At 45.8% G+C, this 16319-nt stretch overlaps 1 protein-coding gene across 3 annotated transcripts in view; it reads right to left on the reverse strand.

The window, feature by feature from the left end:
- The window catches only part of LOC137626247 (uncharacterized), a 382723-nt gene that overhangs the window by 299928 nt on the left and 66476 nt on the right, over positions 1–16319 (reverse strand). The window contains exons 3-4 of one of the 3 annotated variants that reach the window (XM_068357322.1): positions 11696–11845; positions 2255–2404 (exon numbers count right to left, since the gene is read on the reverse strand). In XM_068357322.1, coding sequence (XP_068213423.1) covers positions 2255–2404; positions 11696–11845 — 300 coding nt within the window. The remainder of the gene's footprint in view (positions 1–2254; positions 2405–11695; positions 11846–16319) is intronic. The other 2 variants (XM_068357330.1, XM_068357333.1) reach the window with 2 other exon arrangements.

A 16319-nucleotide genomic window follows, 5' to 3' on the forward strand; every position in this document is an offset into this window, starting at 1 on the left:
ATGTTGTTGTTATAGTCGTGGCGATGAAATTCTCACGAAACAAAAACACGCCATTTGATTACAACCGCTGATTCATCTCTCTCTCTCTCTCTCTCTCTCTCTCTCTCTCTCTCTCTTTCTCTCTCTCTCTCTTCGTGTTATACAATACTTACATTTAGATGAAGAAACTAAAATTAGTTTTCTTAGTGTCAATTAAATACGAAACGAAAAAATTGGCCGAGTCTACATCCATTTCAATCATAGCTAAAAATACGGCATCCGATTTCATCAGCAAACCACTATTTTTTGGGAAATATCATTTTATTCTAGAAAATTGCCACTCTTTAAAAAGTTAATTGCACATTAAGAAAGCGTGTACTTTTGTTTTTAAATTTCGGGTGTGTTTTAAAAATCGAGTATTGTTGACTTCTTTTTGTTTTACTTTTGGCTGTGATTAGATCAGCTGTCATCTAGCTGCCGCTCTTGAGTGTGTACGAATACACTATAACAAAGTATCGTTTATACCATTTCTTAACTTATTCAAACCGTCTACAGTATACAGTTGATATTACATAAGCACCAATGTGTTATAACCTATCAATTTTTTTTGTTTATTACATTTAAACCCCCCTCCATCTCTCTCTCTCTCTCTCTCTCTCTCTCTCTCTCTCTCTACCTCTCTCTCTCTCTCTCTCTCTCTCTCTCTCTCTCTCTCTCTCTCTCTCTCTCTCTCTCTCTCTCTCTCTCTCTCTCTCTCTCTACCTCCCTACCTCTCTCTCTCTACCTCTACCTCTCTCTCTCTCTGTGGGCTACTTTTCACTACCTCTCTCTCTACCTCTCTCTCTCTACCTCTACCTCTCTCTCTCTCTGTGGGCTACTTTTCACTACCTCCCATTCCTTACCTCTCTCTATCTCTCTAACAAATGATATCTTTGTTGCTCCTCAAAGTTTCATTTATATTGAAAATCAGTCATGATTCAATTTTCCTTACTTTCTCCAATCTCGCACCATCGGTCACATCGCGGTATTTTCAATATTTCCGGAAAATCCGCGATATATGTATATACATGGGTTATGAAAAAATCCGCGAAGTGGTGAATCCGCGATGGTCGAACCGCGAAGTAGCGAGGGTTCACTGTAAAGAGATATTACTCGAGTGTCATATGTGGATAAGATCATGAGGGGTAGATGGAGATGGCTTGGATATGCTCTTCCCACTTCCCAAGAGAGATTAGTTCACCAAACGTTTAAGCTGGGGTCCAAAAGGCACTAGAAGAGTTGGAAGACCCAGGCCTACATGGTTGAGGACTATGAAACGTGAAGTAGAAAATGACGAATGGAGAAGTAATGAATTAAAAGCTCAATATAGAGACGGGTGGCGAAATCTAACCAAGGCCCTTTGCGTCAATATGCGTAGAAGGAGATGATGATGATAATGACTTTTTTTCAAATAACTGTTAGGCAAATTGAAGGTGTTGTGTGTATAAAGAAATATTAAGTTACTGATGCCAGGTGTTAATGAGGCATTAGCACTTGGTTGGAGTTGAAATCCCAGAAAACATTTGTTTTTGCTTTTTTACCTCCACCAACAAACCAACAAAGTTGGAAAGAGGTTATATTTTACCCCCTGTTTGTGTGTTTGTGTGTGTGTGTATTTGTGAGCAGCTTCCTGCCCATAATTTAACCGCAGAGTAATGAAACTTGCTGGGATTAACAGTTTATGTAAAAAGCTGGAAATAATTAAATTTTCGAAAGTCAAGGCAAAAAGTCATGGCCAAGCGAAATGTCAAATTCAAGTAATCAGCCATAAGTTTAGACATCGTTGTCACAAGATTAAGGTTGAGTCCAAGGTTAAGGTCAAGCGAAAGGTCAAATTATGGTCATCAACCATCCAGCCACAATTTTAATTGTAAAGTAAAGAAACTAGCAGGGATTTTAAACTGTTATGTAAAGAGCTGGAAATGATAATTTATTTTGGGAAAGGTACGCTGGTTTCGAGACATAAGCTGCCGTGGTGGAGGTCTGCTCTCTGAGTGCTTTTCTAGTTTGTAACTAAGCTTGCGCTTAAGGCATTTAGCATATGAATAGTGGGCAAGATTCACTGAAATAATTTTACAAAGTTTTTTTACAGTATCCCTTATCATCATTAATAAAATAATAGTACTGTATAATAATAAAACTTTCGTTTATAAAAGAAAACCATGAACCAAGACACTTTAGAAAATTCATTACACCAAGACTAGCATTCAAGACCCTTATGGTTATCTGAACTCACCTTAGCCAGCTTTTTGAAATACTCTGGAGCATTCAACCGAGGACTTCTCCCGCTGCATTTTGGTGAAGGTTCGGCAGATGTATTGCTTTCATCACTATTTCGAGCATCATCCGGACTAAGGTAGCTCATAGTTGTTTTGACTTCTGATGACTGTAATAGGAAATACAAGGGCATCTACAAAGGATTCAACATATAATAAATGCATTGCAAGAAGCCCATTGAAAACCATAGAAAACCCAATCTGCTAAAAGTAATCCAATATATCAACAATTAAGATCAGAGTTAATATTTTATTTCGAACTTAGGCTATTGTCTTTTTCATAAGATAATTATTTGAACTCCTTAATGTAATCAGCCAAATTTATTTTAATGAGAGTGAGAAGACAGAGCTTTATCACAGAAGACAAAGGAACTATTGTCTAATCCCCGTCAATTGTATACAGTATTTCCAGAATAAAACATCACAAATTTTAAGTAATTTGTATTTTTCCTAACAGTACTTACCTCGAACTACTTTCTTAGGAGTATCTGGGATCTCCTCCCATCCGACCAGAGTTTTGTGTAGTTTACCCTAAACCCATTTTCTATGAGGGGTAACCTCAGGCGGAGTGATACGCGCCCTGAGGCTAACCCCGGGTCAGAGAGCATTATTGCTCAGGTCTCGACTTCCAGTAAGTTCTTGGTTGCTAAGGTCTCTAAGAATACCAGGGGACACTCGGGGAAGGCAGGGTGGGCCATTACCCGAAAGTAGTTCGAGGTAAGTACTGTTAGGAAAAATACAAATTACTTAAAATTTGTGATTTGTTCCAACACGAAGTACTTACCTTGAACTACTTTCTTAGGAGACTTATACTTTAGGAGGTGGGCGTGGCCCTAAAAAGTTCTTGAGACCGTGCTGAGGAATATCCAGAGACCTAGAAAGTAGGCTAGGTCGTGTTGACCCCATAGAAAACGATTGAGAGGAAACTACACAAAAACCCCTCTTAGTGTCTAAGAAACTCACCTGTGCAAGAAATCCTAGGGGACATGTCTTCCTCTTGATGAGGTACTCGTCTCTGGCTCAGGGCCCTCACAGAGCCCACTTGAAGCAGAAAAAGGGAAAGAAGGTGCAAGGGGGTTTAAGGAACGAACCTGTGTCTCTTGTGCTTGTTACCCGCGGTTATCACTGAGGCTATGTCTTTCAACCGTTTGGAGCACGGAAACGACGGTACCTATCGAGAACCCGTCCAGGGATCTTCTTGAATAGTCCTTCAAATAGTGAGCTGTGAAGGTAGACTGTTTGGCCCAGGTGCCTGCCCTTAGGATCTGGCCCACTGCCATATTTTTCTAGAAGGCCAATGTAGTACTCAGGCCCCTAATGTCATGGGGCTTGGGTTTTCCCGGCAGGGGGATTCCTGCCTTACTGTAGGCCCTGATGATGACCTGCCGCAACCAGAAGATGGTATTCTTTGTGACTGGCTTCTTCACGAGGCCTGTGGAAACAAAAAGACTTTTGATCCCGGGCCGGAGTCTTGCTGTCCTTTCCAAGTATTTCCTCATTGCCCTGACGCCCCGGGGCATAGGCGCAAATCCTTCACGTCGTCCGACTGGGGGATTGCCGGAATTGAGAAACCCTCAAATCTGGGGTCCCATTCGGCAGGGTTCTGGGTCTTAGCTACGAAGGAAGGGACGAACTTGAACGTGACTTCTCGCCAACCTTTCGAGTGAGCCACTTCGTAGGACAGACCATGAATCTCGCCTACTCGTTTAGCTGATGCTAACGCCAGCAAGAAAACCGTCTTGAGAGCGAGACCCTTGTCCACGATGTCTTTCAGGGGCTCGAACGGAGGTTCGGATAACATTTTCAGGACCCTTGCCACGTCCCATTGTGGCACCTTCACAGCTTGCGGGGGGCATGATTACTCAAAGCTCTTAATGAGCATTGAGATATGTTTGGAGTTACCCAGGTCTATGCCTTTCAGGAGAAAAACTTGGCCCAGAGCAGCGCGGACTCCCTTGATGGATGGAATGGACATGTTGACCATGTCCCTGAGGTAAACTAGGAAGTCCGCTACTTGCGGGATGGAGGCCTTCAGGGGCCTGATGTTCCTAGCGGCGCACCATTTGGTAAAGGTGGCCCACTTAGCCTGGTATACAGTTGTCGATGACCGTCTCAGGTAGCCCGACATCCTCGTTGCTGTACTCGACGAATAGCCTTCCCTCCTCAGGAGGTGCTCGATAACCTCCACGCGTGAAGGCGGAGGGACCGAGGATTCTCGTGGAATCTTTGGAAGTGTGGCTGCCGGAGAAGGTATGGCCTGTCCGGAAGGGGCCAGGACGGCTGTTGTGTTAATTCCCTTAGGTCTACGAACCACTCTCTCTCCAGCCACCAGGGCGCTACCAAAGTCATTCGTAGGTTGTTCGTCCTTTTTACCCTGTTGAGGACCTGCCTGAGCATCACGAAGGGGGGAAAAGCGTACACGTCGAGATTGCCCCAAGGAAGTTGGAAGGCGTCCTCGAACGCCGCTTTTGGGTCTGGAGCAAGAGAACAGAACACGGGGAGCTGCGTGTTCAGCCTTGTTGCGAAGAGGTCCATCACCGGAGAACCCCATTTCTGAATGACGGACCTGGCTACGGGTGTAGAGACCATTCGGACCCTACCACTTGCCCCATCCTGCTGAGGCCGTCGGTGAGGACGTTCCTTTTCCTTGGGATGAACCTCGCTGATATTCTTATCTGCTCCACTTCGGCCCATTCCAGAAGTTGTAACGTGAGGATGCACAGCTCCTTCGACCTTGGGCCTCCCTGCTTCTTTATGTAAGCTACTACCGTGGCGTTGTCGCACATCAACGCCATGGTGTTTCCCCGGAGTAGGTGTACAAACTCCAGGCACGTCTTTGTACTGCCCTCATCTCTAGAACGTTTATGTGCTGGGTCTTCTCTAGGGCTGTGCAGTTCCCTCTTGCTGATTTCCCTAAGAGATGGGCACCCCACCCCTCCTTCGATGCATCCGTGAACAGGAGCATCTCCGGAGGGTCGGCCGCAAAGGGCATCCCTTTGAGGGTGTTCGTCCTGCAGCTCCACCATTCCAGGACCCGTTTCGTGTTCGGAAACACTGGGACCACTCTGTGGGGGGAATCCGTTTGGATCCAGCTTTCCTTCAGGTTCCATTGGACCTCCCTGACCTTTACCCTGCCCTGGGGGACCAGTTTCTCCAAAGACACAAGGTGGCCTATCAGTCTCTGCCAGTCCTTCGCTCTCCTGGGCTGGTCCGTCAGGAAGGGACGGAGGACCTGGTCTAAGTTGTCCAGCCTGTCCGCCGAGGGGAAGGCTTTCACTAACCGGGAATCCAGAACCATCCCGAGGTATGTCGTCCTGGTGGAGGGTATCAGTTGGGACTTCTTTAGGTTGATGGTGATCCCCAGAACGTTGCAGAACCGCAGCAACATTGCACCTTGCTCCTTCAGTACTTCCTCTGAGGATGAAAGTAGCAACCAGTAATCCAAGTAACGAATCAGGCGGATGCCCTGTTTGTGTGCCCAGACTGACACCGTTGTGAAGACCCTTGTGAAGACTTGGGGGGCAGTGGACAACCCGAAGCAGAGGGTCTTGAACTGCAACGTCTGGTTCTCCCATTTTACCCGTAGGTACTTCCTGCTGAAGGGATGAACCGGGATCTGGAAGTAAGGCATCCTTGAAATCTACTGACATCATGAAGTCCCCTTCTCTCAAGGACACAAGGACTGATTTTGGAGTGTCCATTTTGTAGTTGGTCTTGCAGACGAACTTGTTGAGGGCTGAGAGGTCTATGACCGGTCTCCATCCTCCTGTCGCTTTCTCCACCAGGAACATCCTGCTGTAGAACCCTGGACCTGGGTCCTGAACAGGTTCCATTGCCCCTTTTGCCAACATCGCTGAGACCTCTCCCAGCAGAGCTGTCCGTTTCAAGGGATCCTTGGGGGCTAGCCACTCCGCCTGCTGGTCTGGTATCAGAGGTGGAGGGTCCACTAGGAAGGGCAACCTGTACCCTTCCTTCAGAACTGTCACGGTCCACGGGTCTGCTCCGTGTTCTTCCCATGCTTGCCAAGAATGTTTGAGGCATCCCCCCACCTGAGGCTCCGGCAGGAGTAGGGGGCCTCCCTCCCTATCTTCTCCTCGAGGAGCGGCCTGAACGCCCTCTTCTGGACGCCGCGAAGGACGGCTTATAGGCGGCTTGGGTCGAGGCTGATCCCCTACGGGAGGGCTGAGACGACTGGGACCATGTTGTCGCCGAGTTGCCTCTCCTAGGCTGGCTAGGAGCGGGCCGAGGAGGGCGAGGCGCGTCGACGGAGGACCTTCTGAACGTCGGACTTCTGACCGGGTGGGGCCTGGTCTCGAACGGCTACTTCAGCCTCCGGACTCTCTCCATCGATTCCTCCGCTGCCTTCGGGGGAAAGATCGAGTCGTCCCACAGGGTCAGGTTCCTCAGAGATCTGGCCTCTGTCCGACAGCCTCCTAGTCAGCTTGCTTAAAACGGTGTCCCTCCTTCGTAGGACCCAGTTGGCGGACATGGCTAGCGACTGGTATGATAGGAATTTCAGGGCCTTGCCTCCCGAACTGATGAGTTCCTTGAGCAAGGCCTGGGTCTCTGGTTCTGTCAGGTCGTAGGACGACTGAACGCCCACCAGGGTGGAGGCCCACTAGTCCAGCCAGGAGGAGACGTTGTCAAGGTCTTTCGATATCTCCTCCATCATGACCGCCTCCGAAGGAGAGAAGCAGGTCGGAGCCGTGGACGCCCTTTCTTCTGAGGCTCCTTGCCCCAACACGGTGAGTGCTGGCTCCAGTGCACAGGTGCCCGCTCGCTGTCCCTCTGGGAGGTAGAACTTGCTCTGGGACTTCAGGCCCTGGAGCAGCTTGGAGGCGCTCTGGCTCTTGGGCGCCTCGGCGTGGTTGGCAACGATCCTGTCCACGTGGACACTTCCCAACTTAACGTCCCTCGCCAAAGGTAGGGCCAAGGAGGGGCGCTGCTGGACCGGGGCGTCCACTATTCTGTTGAGGCTGGAACGCCATGCATCTTTGGAGGAGGGTTCCAGTACGTCCAGCCTGTGGTGACTTCTGATGAGGCCTATCACCCTCCGATAGGCCGATACCTCCGCTGCTGACCCCTCTCCATGGTCGTCGAGCTCCTCCGACGGGGGTGCTGGTACATGTGATGGGGTACTCCGACGGAGGACCTCGCACGTGGGGGAGTCCTGGACCGACGCTCTCGCTGGGGTTCCCGACGAAGGACGGGCATCGGCGTCGGAACGGGGGCCTCCATCCTGGGTCCAACATCTCTCCCGGAGGTCCTCGAATCTGCGGGCCTGCCCGTCGAGGAAAGACGAGGGCTGCGCTCGTGACTAGCTAGGTGGACCTTAGAGGTCAGGACTCGGCTGCCAGACCGAAGGGGCGACTCTCTTCGCTGGGCGGATGGAGCCGTAACCTTCGCGGTCTTATGCCTGTCAACTGGAACCTGCCATGAGGAGTCCCTCCGTCGGGTGCCGCTGCTGCCGGAGGAGTATCTATCCGGGGAGCTTGTCCTCGGACGCCACCTTGAGGGGCCCGGCGCCGCAGCTGGCTCCAGAAGCCTGTCGCGGTGAACCATCACCCACTCGCTGCTCTTGGGAGATCTTGGGCGCCGACTCTCGTGGAGCGACCTCGAGGGGGAGCGAGAGCGCGACAACTTCCTGCGGGACTTCCCCCTTCGTCTCCTGAGCTTCTTCAGCGCCTCATCCTCCGAAGAGCAGGAAAGCTCCTCCACTGAGGAGACCGACAACTTATAGGCCCTCTTCGAAGGCCTCGCCTCCCGCGATGGTGTACGAGGATTCCTACGATGCTCCGTGGAAGACGACGCTTGCAAAAACACCTCTGGGAAGACGGCCGATGTTGCTGGGGGGGAGCGAGGAGGCTCTCCCCTGGGAGACCAGGTCCTGAAGTCTTCCTCCATCCTCATCGGGGACCTGAAGGGCATCTTAGGGGGAACCCATGCAGTGGGGTCCGACGGCGGGGAAAGCTCCTTCTCGATGTCGCCCTCGGCTGCTGAACCACCTGAAAAGCATGCCCAAGAGGCTGGAGAGGAATTAACAGCATTCTTACCCCACATGGGGTCATCAGAGAAGACGTGACCTGCAGGCACCAGGCCACCGTCTCCCGAAAACACTCCCGCCCCTCCCTCAGGCCCCTCACTCGCCTGGAAAGACGCCACAACCCCACTGTCATGAAGGTCAGACTCTTGGGGAAGGGCCGCGGGCCTCTTTCCCGCAACGGACTTACCTCGTCCCCTACTCTGGGTAGGGGAGGTTGGGAGAGAAGCTCGGACTGACGAGGCGCCCGTCGAAGCAAGGGAGGAAGGGACGTTGGTCTTCTTAGGCGACTTCTTCGTCGCCTTCTTCTTTTTGGTGCTATACCGCACCCCCTGCACCTCATTCCACGACTCGCACTCCGGACACGTGGCGGAAGGGGAACACACGCTGCCCCTGCACGAGGAACACAAGGAGTGTGGGTCAACTTCGGGTTTCGAGAGGAACGCTCCACACGATTTGCCGGCCATATGCCCAGGACAACGGCGAGGATGCTCCATGATGAAGGAGAAGCACTACGAGACACAAGCGTGCACAGGGAAAGCACAAAGAGAAAGCACAATTGAACCACGTGGGTACCGTGTGGGACACAAAGGGTCGGGGACACACAAGTCACACTGGGATTAAGGAGAGCGGCGAGATGATATCGCGACGCGACCAGAGAACTTACTGGAGGTCGAGACCTGAGCAAGCATGCTCTCTGACCCGGGGTTAGCTTCAGGGCGCGTATCACTCCACCAGAGGTTACCCCTCATAGAAAATGGGTTTAGGGTAAACTACACAAAACTCTGGTCGGATGGGAGGAGATCCCAGATACTCCTAAGAAAGTACTGTAGTTCGAGGTAAGTACTTCGTGTTGGAACACACAAGAATTATACGGTCGTGTGTATTACTCTTTGGTAGGATAAACTAATTTAACTTCCATAGGGTTTACATTTGTAAACGACATTTCTGAAACATCAAACACCCTTATCCTGGTATCTTTTGACATATAATGTATGAGAAGGGGTTAATAACCTTTTAAGTTAGAACACAATTTTACTGTAGACACAGCCTTACATAAAAGAAAAAACTTAAGTACAGTAAGAATATTGACGAGTGAAAGCTACATAAACTTAATTAGTGGTGATGATAGTTAGCTGGGCAGTACTGATGTACGTTGTGAAAATGAAGAAGTAAATTCACAGCAAAACAATAAAAAGAGTATTACTGCTCATCTGTAACCACTACTTTAGCAAGCACTTCATCAGTCATACAGCAAAGAAAATTCTATTTCCACTGACAGAGTAGGGCCTACGACTTTTTTTTTCCGGGTGAGGAATGTAGTGTTTGGAAATTGCAGACTTTTCTTATTCGAAAGATAAATCTTATTAACTTCCATGGCCCTGTCGAATGCATTTCTGAACTACAACACATGAATCAACTGTGGGCCCTAGTCTTCAGCCATTGTCTGAAGTTCTTAAGCTGTTTTGGCTACGAGTTGATAGGTGTCCTAGTGTGAGGACAACTTTCTGTTCTTCCCCAAGGTCTTCATGCTCTTGTTTGTTCTCACTCATGGATTTTGCTATCTCTGTCAGATTATCATTAACTAACAGAAATGAATGGGCTTCGATTAGGCATTTTACATCGTTGGTAGTCATATCTGGGAAATCACCTTCTCTGAGCAATTCTACCAGCCTCACTGCCTTATCTACAGTCCAATGGGTATACCTAATATTTCTATTAATTTATCATTTATTTTCCAACCAAAGAGCATAAAATATCACATGAGGTTGGGCTCAAGATAAATAAAAGAAAAAGAGAGATTATGAAAACGGAGTATGCAACGGAAGATTAAATATCATTGAAAGGAGCAAAGATTAATGAGGTAGACTCCTTTGAATATTCAGGAACTATGATCTCAAATAAAGTCTTTAGAATTAGAGTTTAATGAAAGAATGAAAAAAAGCAAGTCAATGGCTAGGTTGAGTAAAATTTGGAAATCAATTTGCCTGAAATTACATATAAAAATATGACTATACATCAGTTTAGTGAGATTGGTGTTACTATATGAACACGAGTCATGGTATGACAACGAAACAATCTCCAATAAATTTAGTAGGTTTGAGAACAAAGTTATCAGAAGTATATTGGGAGTTGAATGGCAGGACAGGATTAGAAATGAAACTATAAAGAGATATTACTCGAGTGTCATATGTGGATAAGATCATGATGGGTAGATGGAGATGGCTTGGACATGCTCTTCCCACTTCCCAAGAGAGATTAGTTCACCAAATGTTTAAGCTGGGGTCCAAAAGGCACTAGAAGAGTTGGAAGACCCAGGCCTACATGGTTGAGGACTATGAAGCGTGAAGTAGAAAATGATGAATGGAGAAGTAATGAATTAAAAGCTCAATATAGAGACGGGTGGCGAAATCTAACCAAGGCCCTTTGCGTCAATATGCGTAGAAGGAGATGATGATGATAATGACTTTTTTTCAAATAACTGTTAGGCAAATTGAAGGTGCTGTGGTTATAAAGAAATGTTAAGTTACTGATGCCAGGTGTTAATGAGGCATTAGCACTTGGTTGGAGTTGAAATCCCAGAAAACATTTGTTTTTGCTTTTTTACCTCCACCAACAAACCAACAAAGTTGGAAAGAGGTTATATTTTATCCCCTGTTTGTGTGTTTGTGTGTGTGTGTATTTGTGAGCAGCTTCCTGCCCATAATTTAACCATAGAGTAATGAAACTTGTTGGGATTAACCGTTTATGTAAAAAGCTGGAAATAATTAAATTTTGGAAAGTCAAGGCCAAAGGTCATGGCCAAGCAAAATGTCCAATTCAAGTAATCAGCCATAAGTTTGGACATCGTTGTCACAGAGACTTCAAACTTGGTTCATATTGGAGTGTATGAGAATCCCCACCAATTAATATCAAGGTCGAAGATAAAGGTTGAGTCAGAGGTTAAGGGCAAGCGAAAGGTCAAATTACGGTCATCAACCATCCAGCCACAATTTTAATTGTAAAGTAAAGAAACTAGCAGGGATTTTAAACTGTTATGTAAAGAGCTGGAAATGATCAATTGATTCTAGGAAAGGTACCCTGGTTTCGAAACATAAGCTCCCGTGGTGGAGGTCTGCGCTCAGAGTGCTTTTCTAGTTTGTAACTAAGCTTGGGCTTAAGGTATTTAGCATATGAATAGTGGGCAAGATTCACTGAAATAATTTTACAAAGTTTTTTTTCAGTATCCCTTAACATCATTAATAAAATAATAGTACTGTATAATAATAAAACTTTCGTTTATAAAAGAAAACCTTGAGCCAAGACACTTTAGAAAATTCATTATATAGCATTCAAGAGACCTATGGTTATCTGAACTCACCTTAGCCAGCTTTTTGAAATACTCTGAAGCATTCAACCGAGGACTTTTCCCGCTGCATTTTGGTGAAGGTTCGGCAGATGTATTGCTTCCATCACTATTTCGAGCATCATCAGGACTAAGGTAGCTCATAGGTGTTTTTACTTCTGATGACTGTAATAGGGAATTCAAGGGCATCTACAAAAGATTTAATTTATAATAAATGCATTTCAGGAAGCCCATTTGAAACCAAAGAAGATTCAATCTACTAAAAGAATTCTAATATATCAACAATTACGACCCAAGTTAATATTCTATTTTGAACTAAGGCTACAGTTTTTTTTTTTCATAAGATGTATACAATACAATAATGTTTCTTTGTTGGATAAAAAATTCTTTTGGTTTTCAGTTAAATAATTAAGCAGTCCTGTACTTAATCATATGACCTGAGGATACACGGGACATCAAAGTTTTGCAGGTTTTTTTTGTAAAGACTACTGTGGCCACGGGGGCATAAAAACAATTAGAATAGCACCAACGTTATCCCTGCGTGTCGTAAGAGGCGACTAAAAGGGACGGGACGAGGGGGCTGGGAACCCCCTCTCCTGTATATAATCCTGCGAGACGTCAACAAAGAGATGGGGGGAGAGTGACTGCTCCCCGCACTCTAGGTTTGGGGTGTTTGAATATGTGTGGATGTAGTACGATAGAGTAAAAGATGTGAGATTGGAAGTATGTTTAGGAATAGAAGGATGGATGTATTGGCCTTGAGTGAGACAAAGATGAAAGGAAAGGGTGAAGTGATGTTTAGTGAAATGTCTGGTAGAGTGTCTGGGATTGAAAGGGGAAAAGCGAGAGAGGGTGTGGCTTTATTGCTGAAGGAATGGATGACAGGTAAAGTAGTGGAATGGAAGGAGATATCATCTAGGTTAATGTGGGTAAGGGTTAGGTAGGGTAGGGAATGTTGGGCGTTTGTCAGTGCGTATGGGCCAGGTAGTGAGAAAAGTGAAGAATAGCGGAATGAGTTCTGGAATGAATTAACTAGGTGTGTAGAAGGACTGGGTAGAAGGAATTATGTAGTTGTCATGGGTGACTTAAATTCTAGAGTGGGCACTGGAGAGGTAGAAGATGTCATTGGAAAGTATGGTGTACCAGGTGAAAATGAGAGTGGTGACAGACTGGTAGATATGTGTTGAACAAGAGATGGTAATAAGTGCTAGCTTTTTCAAAAAGAAAGATAAAAACAAGTACACATGGGTATGAGTGGCAAATGGAAGAGTAGTAGAAAGGGCATTAATGGATTATGTGTTGATAACTAAAAGAATGTTTGGAAGATTGAAAGACGTGCACGTGTTTAGAGGTATGTCTGATCATTTTTTGGTGGAAATAAAATTAGTTGTAGGAAAAGAGTGGGGGAATAGAGTAGGTGGATGTAAAAGGGAGCTAGTGAGGGTTGAAGAGCAAATAAAACCGGGGGTAAAAAGTAAATATCAAGAAAGGTTGAAATTGGCATATGACGAAGTGAGAGTAAGAGAAACTGGTAATTTTGAGGAGGAGTGGAAGTTAGTAAAAGAAAATTTTGTTGGGATTGCAAGTGATGTGTGTGGCAAGAAGGTTGTTGGAGGCAGCATGAGGAAGGGCAGTGAATGGTGGAATGAAGGAGTGAAGGTAAAAGTGGAAGAGAAAAAGAGGGCTTTTGAAGAATGGCTGCAGAGTAATAGTATAGAGAAGTATGAAAAATATAGAGAAAAATGTGGAAGTAAAGCGCAAGGTACGTGAGGCAAAGAGGGCAGCTGACCTGAGGTGGGGTCAGGGATTGGGTCATTCATATGAAGAGAATAAGAAAAAGTTTTGGAAAGAAGTGAAGAGAGTAAGGAAGGCTGGCTCAAGAATTGAAGAGATAGTGAAAGATAGAAATGGAAGGTTGTTAAAAGGAGAGGAGGCAAGGAAATGGTGGGAGGAATATTTTGAAAGTTTACTGAATGTTGAGGATAATAGGGAGGCAGATATAATTGCTGTTGCACGTGTTGAGGTGCCAGTGATGGGAGATGAGAATGAGAGAGAGATTACAATAGATGAAGTGAGGAGAGCACTAGATGAAACGAGAGTAGGAAAAGCATCTGGTATGGATGGTGTGAGAGCTGAGATGTTGAAGGAAGGGGGTGCGACTGTACTTGAATGGTTGGTTAGATTGTTTAATATGTGTTTTATGTTGTCAATGGTACCAGTAGATTGGGTTTGTGCATGTATGGTACCACTATATAAGGGTAAGGCAGATGTGCATGAGTGTTGTAATTCAAGAGGTATTAGTTTGTTGAGTGTAGTTGGAAAAGTGTATGGTAGAGTATTGATTAATAGGATTAAGGATAAAACAGACAATTCAATCTTAGAAGTACAGGGTGGTTTTAGAAGAGGTAGAGGTTGTATGAATCAGATTTTTACAGTTAGGCAGATATGCAAGAAATATTTAGCAAAAGGTAAGGAGGCGTATGTTGCGTTTATGGATCTGGAGAAAGCGTATGATAGAGTTGATAGGGAAGCAATGTGGAATGTGATGAGGTTATATGGAGTTAGTGGAAGGTTGTTGCAAGCAGTGAAAAGTTTCTACAAAGGTAGTAAAGCATGTGTTAGAATAGGAAATGAAGTGAGCGATTGGTTTCCAGTGAGACAGGGATGTGTGATGTCGCCGTGGTTGTTTAACTTGTATGTTGATGGAGTGGTGAGAGAGGTGAATGCTCGAGTGCTTGGATGAGGATTGAAACTGGTAGACGAGAATGACCATGAATGGAAGGTAAATCAGTTGTTGTTTACAGATGATACTGTACTGGTTGCAGACACAGAAGAAAAGCTTGACCGACTTGTGACAGAATTTGGAAGGGTGTGTGCGAGAAGGAAGTTGATAGTTAATGTGGGTAAGAGTAAGGTTATGAGATGTACGAGAAGGGAAGGTGATGCGAGGTTGAATGTCATGTTGAATGGAGAGTTACTTGAGGAGGTGGATCAGTTTAAGTACTTGGGGTCTGTTGTTGCAGCAAATGGTGGAGTGGAAGCAGATGTACGTCAGAGAGTGAATGAAGGTTGCAAAGTGTTGCAGTTAAGGGAGTAGTAAAAAATAGAGGGTTGGGCATGAATGTAAAAAGAGTTCTGTATGAGAAAGTGATTGTACCAACTGTGATGCATGGATCGGAGTTGTGGGGAATAAAAGCGATGGAGAGACAGAAATTGAATGTGTTTGAGATGAAGTGTCTAAGGAGTATGGCTGGTGTATCTCGAGTACAGTAGATAGGGTTAGGAACGAAGTGGCGAGGGTGAGAACGGGTGTAAGAAATGAGTTAGCAGCTAGAGTGGATATGAATGTGTTGAGGTTGTTTGGCCATGTTGAGAGAATGGAAAATGGCTGTCCGCAAAAGGTGATGAATGCATGAGTTGATGGGAGAAGTACAAGAGGATGGTCAAGTTTTGGGTGGCTGGATGGAGTGAAGAAAGCTCTGGGTGATAGGAGGATAGATGTGAGAGAGGCAAGAGAGCGTGCTAGAAATAGGAATGAATGGCGAGCGATTGTGACGCAGTTCCGGTAGGCCCTGCTGCTGCCTCCGATCCCTTAGATGACCGCGGAGGTAGCAACAGTAGGGGATTCAGCATTATGAAGCTTCATCTGTGGTGGATAACGGGGGAGGGTGGGCTGTGGCACCCTAGCAGTACCAGCTGAACTCGGTTGAGTCCTTTGTCAGGCTGGGTGGAATGTAGAGAGTAGAGGTCCCCTTTTTGTTTTGTTTCATTTGTTGATGTTGGCTGCCCCCCAAAATTGGGGGAGGTGCCTTGGTATATATATGTATGTACTTGAATATACTTCAGCATGCATAATTTTCTTCCCTCAAATGCTCAAACGAGTAAGACGCTGTTAGCACAATGAATTCTTGTCTGCATAATTTACAGGCAAATTTTATGCTCTGGGCATATTTAGTTATTCTCTTTGACACTTTATGTATTTTTCAGCACACAACATTAAGAACTGTAAATATAAAACAAGCAGACAAAGAAATATGGGTGGCAAATTTTTTTTGTAGATTGGTTAAATCTACTTTAGTATGGATAAGTATTAGCTTTTAGCAGTAATTAGCCTTGCTATTGGGATCATAAGGACATAATAAAGGGATTTTGACGAAGGAAAAATCTATTTCTGGGTCGAACCTGTGGCGCCCGGCGAAAAGTCCTTCTTGTATACCTTTTCTGATAAAAACCTTCCAATTATACCAGAGAAAGATAAAAGCATGGAATGCTGAGGTTACAACCCTCGCGCGAGCACCTTTTGGGTGTCGTGTATAAAGCAAAGGCGCGTGAAATCCACTATTCACAGGTTGTCTTCCATTTAGTTAATTCCTTCGCCAAAGGGATGGGCCGATACAGAGGCCCTAGACACATCCCCATCGCCGCACCACCCACGCCACGACGCGAGCGCCATCTGAACATCATCCTTCTTTTTGGAATTCAAGGTGTTGAATGTTTTCGTTGTGCTCTCGGTCTTTTTTATCTATCGTGGATTTATTTTGTCATGTCCGAAGCTCCATCTTCACACATTCCAATGTTAAGTACCATAGTTTGTTTTGACAGTATTTTATTGTACCGGGCTTGTGTTTTATATCCAGTA

This window comes from Palaemon carinicauda, chromosome 2, assembly GCF_036898095.1.
Source record: "Palaemon carinicauda isolate YSFRI2023 chromosome 2, ASM3689809v2, whole genome shotgun sequence".
NCBI lineage: Eukaryota > Metazoa > Arthropoda > Malacostraca > Decapoda > Palaemonidae > Palaemon > Palaemon carinicauda.